This window comes from Triticum dicoccoides, chromosome 1A (assembly GCF_002162155.2).
Source record: "Triticum dicoccoides isolate Atlit2015 ecotype Zavitan chromosome 1A, WEW_v2.0, whole genome shotgun sequence".
NCBI lineage: Eukaryota > Viridiplantae > Streptophyta > Magnoliopsida > Poales > Poaceae > Triticum > Triticum dicoccoides.
The window spans coordinates 262,350,347-262,362,962 of NC_041380.1; the positions used below are offsets into that span (position 1 = coordinate 262,350,347).

At 47.6% G+C, this 12,616-nt stretch overlaps 2 protein-coding genes across 2 annotated transcripts; one reads left to right on the forward strand and one right to left on the reverse strand.

Annotated features, from left to right (window-relative positions):
• Positions 1 to 4,035: 4,035 nt before the first annotated feature.
• LOC119268063 (shugoshin-1-like) lies at positions 4,036 to 6,030 on the forward strand. The gene is made up of 8 exons (XM_037549561.1): positions 4,036 to 4,427; positions 4,535 to 4,572; positions 4,683 to 4,770; positions 4,875 to 4,898; positions 5,018 to 5,086; positions 5,165 to 5,369; positions 5,462 to 5,531; positions 5,622 to 6,030. Exons 1-8 carry the CDS (start codon positions 4,191 to 4,193, stop codon positions 5,851 to 5,853), a joined length of 963 nt encoding a protein of 320 aa, XP_037405458.1. The 5' UTR covers positions 4,036 to 4,190; the 3' UTR covers positions 5,854 to 6,030.
• A 39-nt stretch (positions 6,031 to 6,069) lies between these two features.
• Positions 6,070 to 9,051, reverse strand: LOC119268072 (inosine triphosphate pyrophosphatase-like). Its single transcript, XM_037549571.1, has 8 exons — positions 8,801 to 9,051; positions 7,492 to 7,556; positions 7,329 to 7,392; positions 7,235 to 7,244; positions 7,038 to 7,069; positions 6,843 to 6,955; positions 6,417 to 6,493; positions 6,070 to 6,340 (listed from the first exon to the last, which is right to left on the reverse strand). Exons 1-8 carry the CDS (start codon positions 8,931 to 8,933, stop codon positions 6,205 to 6,207), a joined length of 630 nt encoding a protein of 209 aa, XP_037405468.1. The 5' UTR covers positions 8,934 to 9,051; the 3' UTR covers positions 6,070 to 6,204.
• Positions 9,052 to 12,616: the final 3,565 nt, after the last annotated feature.

A 12,616-nucleotide genomic window follows, 5' to 3' on the forward strand; every position in this document is an offset into this window, starting at 1 on the left:
ATCATGTTCTTGTAAGTATAGATATTGTTGTTCTGTAGATAGAGCATAGATCTTGTGTAGACAGAGCAAATCACATCGCACACGGACTAAACTACGGAACCCATCGGTGATGATTTCATCAATCGCTGACAATTGTATACCAGCAAGCGTTTGCCCACAACACAAACAACTTATTAGCAGGAATCGTCTGTGTTATTATTGGTCTTCCCACACAATTTTGATTGCTGACATGTTTGTCGAGTATCACACACATCTGGTTAAGCTGAATCATTTATGTTTCTTTTGGCTTATCACAAACAGTTCATCCTAGTGACGTGTGTGCCATCTATCGCACACACCTTCATCTGGCTAACCATTTATGTTGTTTTCGCTCATCACAAACAATTCATCCGAGTGACGTGTATGTCATCTATAGCAGACACCTTGATCTGGCTGACCATTTCTGTTGTTTTGGCTCATCGCAAATAGTTCATCTGAGTGACATGTGTGCCATCTATCGCACACACCTTAATCTCGCTGACCGTTTCTATTGTTTTGGCTTATCACAAACAGTTTGTATGGATCAACTGTATGCCATGATTTGCACACATGACTTTAATATGAATCGTTCTTGATGGATCCACCATTGCACATAGTCCGTTTCATTGGTGACGATTTTATTACGATACTGTTTGCGATTAATGCATCAAACATAGTTTGGTCGATTGGTCTCCTATATATGTGTCGCTTAGGACCTTCCTACAGTAGTGGTAGGACCCATTATGCAGATTTTTGCTGATAACCAAAGGCCCCTCCCATGGTGGGGAAAGCTTGTGCATCCCAGTCTGTTTTTGTATAAGATGTAGTACTAAGTCACCCTCCTTAAAAGTGCGACTTCAGACTCTACGGCTATGATAGCAGTGTAGGTCTTGCTGATATTATGTTGCAAGATCGCAGACTTCCTCCAAGGAATCAAGGGAATCTTGAGAAGCTGCATTGTTTTTTGTTTCCACGTACGCAAAAATCCTTGGCGAGTCATGACAGATGTCACTTGGAAATACAGCTTCTACACCATGCACAAGGAAAAACGACGTATAGCTTGTTGACCTGTCGGGAGTAGTTTTTATGCTCCATAACACATCAACAAGTTTTTCAACCCAACAACCCGCGGTACGCTCAAGGGGGACGTGTAATTTGGGTTTGATACCATGCAACAACTCCTGGTTTGCACGCTTTTACTTTCCCATTGGATTGCGGATGTGCCATTCACGCTAGATCAAGCCAGATATGTTCCTTCTTGCAGAATTCTACATTGCTCCTTTAGAGAGATTGCTGCCATTATCTATGATGATGCTGTGAGGATATCTAAAGCGATAAATGATCTTTTTCAAGAACTTCACTGTTGTCTCCATGACGCAACTGCTAACGGGCTCTGGCTCTACCCACTTGGTAAACTTATCAACAATGACCAAGAGGTGGGTCTTCTTGCAAGACAATGACTTGAAGGGTCCCACCATATCAAGCCTCTAGATCGCAAAAGGCCAAGTGATTGGAATCATCCAAAGAGCCTGAGCCGACATATGGTCTTGTCTTGCATACCTCTAGCAACCAGCACATGTGCGAAATATCTGCTCTGTGCCAGCGTGGGCACTAAGCCAGAAAAATCCGTGCCTAAAAGCTTTCGCGACCAGTGACCAGGAACTTGCATGGTGACCACAATATCTAGAGTGAATCTCATTGAGGATCTTTCGGCGTTCTTTCGGAGAAACACACCTCTGGCTGTGAAGGAGGAGGTGTTGTCGACGATTACAAAGGTGCGCAGGTGCCTCCTCCACTGCCTCGATGGCCGCTGAAATGGTGGCTCCTTGTCGCCGCGTAGCATCGTCACCACGGAGGAGAGAGCGATGTGGTTGGTAGCGCGACAAGCCATTTAGTGTTTGCCAAATACGATGAGGCGCCGGCATGGGTCACACGAACCCCAACCTCACGGAGGCCTAGGCTCGTGACTAGTCGTTGACCATCACAGACACGGTCATGCAGGGCCACCACCAGCTTGATGGGGAGCTCGCCAAGATCGACAAGTGATGAGTGTTATTTTTACACTCCTCTAACCTGAGTTTAAACTGATATATTTCATTAAAACCGAGATAGTCGCTCCGCTATTGCCACCAATGACTAATAAATGCATAGGATTCCAAAAATCTTTCTTTGTTTTGTTCCCGCAGGAAATGGAGTATTTATGGACGAAATCAAGCCAATACTTGAAAATGAGTAAATTGGAGAAACAGAGCAAAAGACGGCGTTCCATGCGACCGCGCTAGCTCGTATGAGCGGTCGCATGACATGGAAACGGAGACTCCTCATCCACTTGAACAAACTTTATAAAGGGGGTCAAGGCCAAAATGGATGACGGACCAAGTCATGGGAAGTGCAGAACAATTAGTCATCATCGTCTTCATTTCCATCAACCCTTGCCGCCGCCATTTCCTTCTCCATAGCCACCACCTTCATCTTCACCATTGTTCTCCTCCATCTAGTCATATTTGTAATCGTCTATCACACACGGCATCCATTGTAAGACATATTATCAATCAATCTACCTTCATAATGTGTTCTTCAATGTGCTCTCCGTGTGATCTGATCTCCATGTGTGGGTTCCTCGGTAAGGTATGGGTTGAGGCAAGTGCCTTGCAACCCGAAGTATTTGTTGGAGGATCAATGGAAGGACTTTGAATTAGCATATCGTATGCGTAACATAAATTTTTTCTATAGTTGTTTCTTGTCTCATTTGTGTTCTTCATCCCTACAGGTACCCAAGATCATGGAGAATGAGCCATGAAGAGACAAAGGGCAGGGAGACCGTGAAGTGTTATTCTGAACACTAGTGACAGAAAGGTTTTAATATGGTAACATGGATCATATCCCTGGGGATTCAAAAGGTGTAGTCAATAAACGTCCAATGATTTTGTCTGATTATTGCAATATTAATTATCGAGGGAACCCCGCGTGACGGACAGTGCCTTCGGTTGGCCAACTGACTCTTGATAAAGGATGCGCGCCGGTCAAGACGTAATTTGCACATATCCCCCACTTCAATATGTAGTAAGCACATCTTGATGGGCGACTTCTAGATCGCAAATTAAGATCATATTTGATCCCGTCAGATCTCGTGCCCATGCCTATTTTTATTGCAAGTGTTCTTCGTGTGTCAGTTTGATTTACGATCCGGTCACAAGCTGGAATTAATTATTTAACAAAAGCTTGTTTGAGACCCTAGCTTAAAGGGCACCATCCACCCGTCGCTTCGATAACTCAGGGTCACCTATGAGGAAAAAGGCGAAAATCCTTTTTTCTCCATTTTCGGATCACCAAAGTAATTAGCGAGAAGTGGTCACTCAACGACACCTTCGGTACCGCGATAGGGGCAAGGCCGACATGGCACCTGATCATGGTCGACATTGGCTAAGTCGGCTCTCCGCACGACACAGGAGGAAGTAGAGGGGCTCCTCTGCGAGTGCTAGGCAGGGATGCTGCGGCAGCACCCTTACGTAGCTGGAAGGACTACTCGGACAACAACAGGACGATGACGAAGGTGTCGCCGGCCAGCTCGGGACGACGTACCAGGTTAGCTAGTTTAATCAAATTTTTTTTACTTGAACGGATGAAATACCGTCCATTTTATGCAAATCATGTCTGAACTTAAGTGAATTTCGTCGTGTTTGATTGAGAATCATCTGGTTTGTTCAAATCCGCTATGAAATATACGCGGAAAAGGTTGGATGACCAACTTCCACTGTCCCTCTCCATGAGCATGTTCGCAGACAAATAAGTGTCCCGGAGCGTTGAAGATGCCCTAAACAAAATTGCATAGCCGGGTGGAGCGTCCAACATGGCTCCTACTGCCTTTGTGAAACCCAAACCCGTTGTCTCTACCCAAGTATACCCACTTGATACGACAGCCGTAGATCTTCCCTCCGTGGCTCAATCCGCTCCGTCCACTCCCCTGATCCAAACCCTCCGATTCGAACGTTACGCCGGCCCCCTCATATACCCGTTGCCCCCCTACTAGCCGTTGCCCCTTTCCCTTTCTTCCGATCTCCGATCCATCGACCGACCAAATCCCTCTCTCTCCCCCAAGCTTCCGGCTCCCCAATCTCTCCCCTTCCCTTCTTGGCGACCCACTCTTTGGCCGTCCCCGTGACCGAAATCCCATGGAGACCGCCGTTCTTGCGCCACAGCAGGTCAACCCGGCTCAAGCGGCGGTGCCGCAGACCAGGAACGCGGCGGCCATGGCCGCCATGCGGAAGCTCGGCGCCACCTCGGCGAGGAGGAAGACGCTCTGCGACATCACCAACCTGAGACGGCCGCTGGAGGCGGCGGCCGATGAGGGGCATCAGGACGGGTCGAGGTGCGCGGACGGCGTGGATGCAGTCGCGCGGTTGGTCAAGGCAAGATTTGTCCGCCGTCTTTCTTTTTTCTTGGTTATTATCAGTATGATGGATCGTGGTCGCTAACGCTGCTTCTTTTTCTCGAATCCCCGTCTCTGTAATTTCAGGAGAACTCGGATCTTGTGAAGCTCCTGGAGGAGAGAGAGTGAGTAATTTGCCTGCATCGATTGTTCTCGTTTGTCTATGATGGATAGGGCTTCTTGATGTGCGAGTGTTCTGGTGTTGACTCTATTTGGTTTGATTTGGTGCGTGCAGCAAGTTCATAGAGCTGAGCGGGGCTGAGCTCCAGAATCTGCGGCTGGCAAACTGGCAGCTTGCGCAGGCTAATTCCCAGATGTTAGCAGTAAGTTATCCCTGCAAGAAACTCCATTATCCCCGTTTTCCAACCGTGGACTTGAACATGTTCATCACGAGGCTAATCTCTGTCTTGAAATGTTTGCTTCGCAGGAGCTAAATCTTGGCAAAAATAGGGTAAGTTGGTGCTTCTTTGGTCAATCTTGACAACATGTGCTCACATTTTATAGAGAAAATTTTGATCATGACATTCTCAGATCTGATCAGCCGATGTTTTTCTTCTTATCTTTCTGAAGCTGAAATCGCTACAACATGAGCTTACCTGCTCCAGAGCTGCCCTCAAAGTAAAATCATCGGAACTTGAGGTATATCATATCATCTGATGCCAAATGTTCATGATGCTTCTGTTCATGTGCCCTGAACCGCGATGCCCCTAATGACAGGAGGCAAAGAAAGCGCTGAAGAGCAGCAGACTCCAGCAACAGAAGAGCGCGAACGAGACGGCACGCCACTTGGCTGCCGACAGAGCTGCAGCAGCTGCACAGCTCAAGGATGGAGGCGCGGAGCCCGCTTCGGATGCGTCGCGTGCCGCCAGTGCCAAGAAGTCTACCTGCAACGCCAGCCGGAAGAGGCTGCTGAGATCTCGATGTAACAATGATATCCCTACCAGTATTTGACACATACATCTCTTCACATTTGTGGCCATGCTAACTGATTCTGATTGGCATGTTCTTTGCTAGCTCTGGGACCTGCGGTGGCGCCGACGAAGCTGGTGGCGGCGTCCAAGGAGAGGGAGAGCGCACAGAGGCGGTAAGTAACACCCACAAGCTCGTCAAAATCATCAAATGTTCGATCTGGGAGGAAACGCCGTTCAGCCACTGATTCTTGCTGTTTCTGCAGCAAGTCCATGAGAACGCCTCAGCCGAGTGGGCGCAGGGAAGACTTGTTCGAGATAGAGGACGTTCAGCTCACCGCCGGCGGTGGAGATGACAAGAAGGAGACGTCGTGGGAGCTGGATTCATCGGTGCAGTTCCCACGCAGGTCGTCGCTGGGGAGGCCGCTCCGGCGGGCCACAGAGAAGGTCACCTCCTACAAGGAGATGCCTGTCAACATTAAGCTTAGGAGGCCCTAAGCAGTAGCACAAGTTGGTTGCAGTTTTTTGCATCCAGTTAGATTATGTATAATGAGTTAACTTATTCTTTGCTGCCTTCTGCTTCTGCAGATGCGCAGCCAGCGTGTGTTTGGTGTGAAAAATCTGGATTGTAGTGTGAAAGAATGGTGTTGGCAAACAGATTCACTAATTTGTTCATCACTCTGAACTTCATAATTGGCAAAGAGACACGATGCAAAAAATTCATCTAGAACATCATCTGACAAAAATTCAGTACACCCACAATCTGATCATAACAGTCACCAAAAGTTGCAGGAGAAACGAGTACATATAGAGAGAGCTTGGAAGATTCTCTAACACGAAATCTTTTGCTCATTTGGTGCTTGAAAACGAATTCAAGCCACTCTGAACTTCATAATTGGCAGAAGCGAAATGCTCTTTCACCAGTGCAAGAGCTCTCGCCCTATGAGATATTTCATTCTTTTCTGACTTGGGCATCTCAGCATACCTGTATTACATGCCCACCTGTCAGTACATAATTGCAAGTGATGCGTGAAAGCAATGGAAATCATCATGAAACTCACGTTTGTTCAAATCCATCTGGTTGGAATACAGGGTCCCATCCAAAATCAGCAGGGCCTCTGGCAGGTACAATTTTCCCCTGCACATGGAGAAGGAAATCTCAAACACGCTCGCTTGCATTTTTCTTACTAAAATATGGCGTCAGATCTTACTGTCCTTGCTGAAATAACACACCAGAACAGATCAAAGTGCTATGATGTGTTTCTTTAACCAAGGTGCACATGAAGAAAGATAATCTAACAAGATAACAACCCCTCAAAAAAAATCTAACAAGATAACAGTGTTTCTCTGTGTTGAATGTAAAAACTACTTTACTCACTTATAAACAAAATACATCAGAAAATACAAGTTCCAAGGCATACAGGTTATAGAGGGATATGGCATACACGTCATACTTCAGATGAAAATTCCAAGAAGTGACATCTTACTGCTGTTTTTCCAACAAATGTGATCGGTTCCTCCTCTGGTCCAAGAGCAAGCGAAAAGATGCACATAGCAAAAGCTGACTTGTCTTCATAAGCTATTAACAAATTGTTCAAACCTATAATTGCAGAAATAGTATGCATGAGTTCACCAAGTCAAACATTAGAAAGAACGAAACAAGAATTGAGTAGCCATATTACCTTCATGCCCAATCTTCTCTAGAAACCATTTTCTGTACATTCATGTGTGCAAACATCCAGATAAGGAACAAAAAGATTTGTTAGACTGGATATCTGAAAGCATTTTCTCAATAAGGTATAGTGGTGAAGGATGTTTATTATCTGTAACTTGGTAATAAGAAAATATGTTATAGTGCCTGGAGAAGAAAAGGACTTACATATAGGGCCCTGCAGCACAAAGAAAATTATATCATATAGAGCACATTGAATTCATTTAGGAAGTGAAACGAAAGAACAATGCAAATCGGTTACCTGGCAAACCTTTGAGCGCATTGAAACATAGACAGGTGTCCTCGACAAGTACAGGGCCATTTATCTACTCAAAGAGGAATGCAGATTCATTAACAAGAGTTCAAACAACTTAAATAAAAATTCTCTGCATAATTATTCTAGTATTAGAAAAACATAGAGGTACCTGAGATGCAGCCATTCGGGCCTTCTCTTTAGATATGTCCTCTGGCTCACCTTGCAACTCAGGCACTGCGATATTTAACAGAGAATAATACCATCAATAAAAAAAAAAACAAGTTCTTCGGTGTTACTTTTTTTATGACTTCTTACTTCTCAAAACTGAAATCACATACTTAGAGGAACTTGCATGATTTCCATCAGAACCATATTTTGAAATTTGATATATCACTATTGCCTATTTAAAATGAGCACGCTTAGTCCATCCCCAGCTGAATTATTATATGTAGGGCATCAGGATCCTAATTCAAGTGTATGGGTCCAGATTCCAATTCCATCAGAGGGTTCGTCACTGCTATGGATCATAATATCTGGATTTTATACCTTAACTAGAATCCCAGAATGCAAATGCGATATCTTCACAATTATTAAAAATCTGGACTTCCTACCTCTCAGCCAGTAATAATACCAGAATACAATAGATAAATAATTACAGGCAATATGAAGACCACATGACAACAGTAACTAATCACATGAATCACAAGTCCACTGGCTATATTTAACTGGGAACTCCTATTGCATTCCCACCTGTTCCCTCCAAACATACCCCTAAACTGTTGCATAATTTTGGCATAGAAAGTCAGTGTGCTATTCCCCTAAACATTATCGATGCACATCGACACCATTTAAAGAAGGAAAAATAAGCGGAACAACAAGGGCACATGTCATCATCTGTCCTAAATTTGGGTTATAAGACACCCAAGATTTTGGGGGTGAATACTCCCACCGTCCCAAAATTCTTGTCTTAGATTAGTCTAGATACGGATGTATCTAATACTAAAACGTGACTTGATACATCCGTATTTAGACAAATCTAAGACAAGAATTTTGGGATGGACGGAGTATTAAACATGGAAAACACATGGTTTTATCATTATCCGTGGAAACGTACGGTTCGATGAAGCTAAAACAGTAGGAGACAGTAACCGAAGCTGTGAAGCAACTATTCCTAATTCACAATTTTCAGCTACAACCAATTCCCCGTTATATGTTTGTTGTGCGCTAACTACAAAGCAAATTTTTATGATCCAGATAACAAAGTCAAATAGGAGTACCTACAGATTGGTGTTATCCTAGGGTTCGGGCACCATAAGAAGCCACGGTTACGCAGCCACGCCACTCCCATCAACCAGCAAGTCCTAGGCATCCTTACTCTAGCACTAAACCTTTCACTGATATGCTGCTACCTTGTACATACATAAATGGAGGAGAGGTAGAGGGGGTGGAAGAAAGAGCAGGAGCCAGCTTCAGCTTACAGTCGAGTTTGAGGGACTGGAAGGGGATGGAGGAGCCGAGAATCGCACGGACTTCCTCCAGCTTCTTGGCGTTGCCCGTCACGAAGGTCACCGCCTTCGGCAGCACTCGCGCCGCCGCCACCGCGCCCGACATGATGCGGTGTTGCGCGGTGCTCTGCTTCCGGCGTGAAACGGGAGAAAGGCTGCGCCCTGCGGATCCGAGGGTCCACGACGACGGCGGCTGTCACTGGTTTTAGGGCCCCGATTAGACTTCTTTTCCCTTTTCTTCGTTTTAGCGGTTTTGCAAGTATAACACTCCTATATACTCCTAGATCCTTGGAGCAACTTCAATGGGACGACCCATTTCGTTCGCCCAACGCGCCGACCCAAATGGACATGTGTCCGTTTTTCGTCCGCGGTCGATCCATTCCCGACTTAATTTTAAGCCGGATTTGCGTCCGCGCGGACACGAGATGGACACGCGTGCGCGTCTACTCCTTCCCCGGGCCCGCCGGTCGGTGACAGCCACCATCATTTTCCCCCATTTTTCACATAAACGCTCTCGCCCGCGCGCGCTCCCGCCCCCCAACCAGCCATGGAGGACGCCATCGACCTCGACCTCGACGCCACCGCCGGCCTCGCCTCCCTCGCCTCGTCCGGCGTCGTTGCCCCCTCCGGGAAAGGCAAGCCTCGTGCCCCGCGCAAGACCGCTGCCGCGACCAAGCCAAAGAAGGCGTTGACGCCCGAACAGCGGGTAAGGGAGTCGGCCAAGAGGAAGGGCCGGAGGCACGCCGCGGGCGCGAGGGATGAGGCCGCCCCGCAGGCCGCCGCCGTCGCCGCCGCGCAGCTGGAGTTCACCAACCCCCGCGTCGCGGCGGCAAAGAAAGAGGCGCTCTACATGCTAGGACCTAGGGGTAAACCCTAGCCAGCACAGCCTCGTCCAAGCCGCCGTCGCCGCCGCCAGCACCGGCTCGTCGGCGTTTCCTCGGATGGTGCTGCCCGACTCAACCCGCACGTCGGCTTGCAACCCGGTCCCCGGATTCCACGTCTACCCGCAGGCCTCCTGCCTCTCCGGGGAGTGCTCACCCGACGTGAGCGTGGTCGCACCTTCCACGCCCGCGCCCGTGCCCATCGACCTTAACGCCACCTCGGTGGTCGGTGGCTTGTCATCCGGCGGCACAAGGAAACGCGCGCGGCAGACGCCGGCCGGCGGGCTCCCGGACGCTCGTAACCTGTTCGAGGAAATGCCGTCCGCCGTCAACGAGAACTACATGCAAAACCTCATCTTCGAGGATGGTGCGCCGGGCGATAGCTACGATCCCGAGGAGACACAAAGCCAGGACAGCCGTGGGCATTCACGCCGGCCGCTGGCTATGATCCCGATCAGGCGGCCTTCATGCGTGATCAGGTCGGCATCGACCTGGACGGCTTCCCCCTCGACCACGAGTTCCCGGACGACTATGGGCTAGAGGAAGAGGACGAGTGCGACATCAAAGTGGAGCCTTTGTTCGAGGACGAGCTCGCCAACCAAGTCGTCGGTCCTAGCCGAAGCGCAAGAGCAAGCGCACGAAGGCGTACACAGCTGCCGAGGACAAGCTTCTTTACGAGTGTTGGCGAGACATTGGAGAAGACCCAAAGACGGGCGCCGAGCAAAAGCATTCAACCTTTTGGACTCGTGTGCACCAAGAGTTTTCGTGAGCGCAAGAAGTTTTCACCTTACCAATTTGTGAGCATGCGCGGGTGGGTCTTCATTTCCAAGCGGTGGAGGGTGATCCAACAAGAGCGTCAAGGCCCGCCCCGTGAGCGGCATAGGCATGCAAGACATGGTATGATATCGCCCTCTTTTGTGTCATCAAGATCATCCTTTTACGTCTTCATTTGCTATCACTTGCCCATATGCTTGCATGGAAACATTTTGTAGGAATTTCAAGCTTTGGAGGCATTCAAGGTTCAACACAATGGCAAGTGCTTCAACCTCTCCCATTGCTATCGGGTCATCAAGGACAAAGAGAAGTTCAAGGCGCAATATGTCACACTCAAGGCACGTGGGGGGAAGAAAGCCATGTAGGATGTTGGGGAGGACGAGCCGGCACGGCCGCGGGGGAAGACCAACTCCAAGAAGGAGGACAAGCGAGATGCGGCCACCAACGCCTTGATCGCAAGCGTGGACGACATGATGAATAAGAAGGACTCAAGGGAGGAGGAGCGCCGGCGTTTCAAGGCGGAGCAAATGGATGCTTTCATGGAGATCCAAAGGAGGAGGCTTGATCTTAACGCCGAGAAGCAAGCCAAGTTGTTCGAGCTTGAGGCGGAAAGGCAAACCAAGATGCTAGAGATCGAGGCCGCCAACGCCAAGACCAAGGCGAAAGAAGTGGCTCTTGCGAGCATGATGACCGAGGTGGAGATCATGAAGGTGGATCTCAACACTGTGTCGCCAAGGAAGAGGCCGTGGTTCGAGAAGATGCTGGCCAACATGCTCAAGTTCGACGACAAGTGATCTATGGCGGCGAGGGTCATCTTTTTTGTATGCCAGCAGGTGTGCCGGCATGACCACGGGAGCCGCGATGACGTGGTCAAACTCAAGCCCCACCCTTTTTATGTGGTGACATGTGTACTGGCCGGTTGGCGAGTGCGCCAGCATGAACTTTGGTGATATTTTCTAAAGCCGACATTGTATGTCGGCGCTGGCATGGTGCCGGCATGAGACATGGCCACTGCATGATCGGCCGTAGGCCCTTTTTATTTAAAAGTTGAATGCGGGCATGAAATGGGTCGGCGCGTTGGGCGCACTGCCGACCCAAATGCAAAACTGGGTGGACGCCGGACGGGCGGCCGACCCAAACGGACAAGACAAAAAGCGGACGAATGTGTCGTCCGTTTGGGTCGGCCCATTGTAGTTGCTCTTACTATCTTTATTGTTTTCTGAACACACTAGTACAGACGCAAGCGCTTATATACACGCACATACACTCATCCTTATGAACACACACGCACATCCTACCCATATGAGCACCTCCGAAAGACTGAGCCGACACATCATATTGAAATTTACGAAGTCATCATAGGCATCTCGTCATCGACGGGAACGGCTCCTCCCACTGAATGCGCATCACCGAAAATCCTGAAATAAATCCAGGAATAAACGCAAGCATTAGGACTTGAACCCTGATGGGCTGGAATACCACTCCCTCTAACCATCGAACCATATGTTGGTTCACACTATCATTATTATTTTAATATGCACACATGTCATACCATCACAGACCCGTCACAATATGTATGGAAAAAAGTTTTTTATTATTGTTTTATCCCATGCACACATCCTACCTCACCACACATGCCTCCTCATTGAAGTTTCACTCAGCATGCATGGAAAAATCTATTAGTATGCCACTTATATTCAATAATTTTTTCAACTACACAATAATCAAATACAATATATACAATGTATTGTTAGTTTTAGTACATATATTATAAATTCAACTATTCATGTTTCATGCAATCGCTTGATAAACATTGCAATCAATTACGTAGTAACATGTGGGATATTCTTTAGTTTAAGAATTAGGTATGTCTGCTTTCTAGGATGTGTCTAGATATGCTCTAGTTATTGCACATTGAAATAACTCTTTTTTCTAACCAAATGCATCCGATTACATTATTACATGAACTCGCTCGCCAGTAAAGCTTCTACATCAAGGATTATATTATCTGCCATTAACACTTCATACAAAATCATGTAACATCCCATACCTGCTGATACATGAGTTGCTCTATTACCGTTCCTATTTGCAAAGTTGAAACTGAACTGATTGAAGTTTTGGTTCATGAACATTT

What these genes read in the sequence shown, in the direction of transcription:
- LOC119268072 (XM_037549571.1), bottom strand. Translation starts at nt 8,933, where the DNA reads ATGTCGGGCGCGGTGGCGGCGGCGCGAGTGCTGCCGAAGGCGGTGACC. An exon ending in CATTTGTTGGAAAAACAGCA is followed by an intron (nt 6,494 to 6,842) that starts GTAAGATGTCAC and finishes CTCCATGTGCAG; the next exon opens with GGGAAAATTGTACCTGCCAG. An exon ending in CCAGATGGATTTGAACAAAC is followed by an intron (nt 6,341 to 6,416) that starts GTGAGTTTCATG and finishes CATGTAATACAG; the next exon opens with GTATGCTGAGATGCCCAAGT.
- LOC119268063 (XM_037549561.1), top strand. Translation starts at nt 4,191, where the DNA reads ATGGAGACCGCCGTTCTTGCGCCACAGCAGGTCAACCCGGCTCAAGCG. An exon ending in CAGTCGCGCGGTTGGTCAAG is followed by an intron (nt 4,428 to 4,534) that starts GCAAGATTTGTC and finishes CTGTAATTTCAG; the next exon opens with GAGAACTCGGATCTTGTGAA. An exon ending in AGGGAGAGCGCACAGAGGCG is followed by an intron (nt 5,532 to 5,621) that starts GTAAGTAACACC and finishes CTGTTTCTGCAG; the next exon opens with CAAGTCCATGAGAACGCCTC.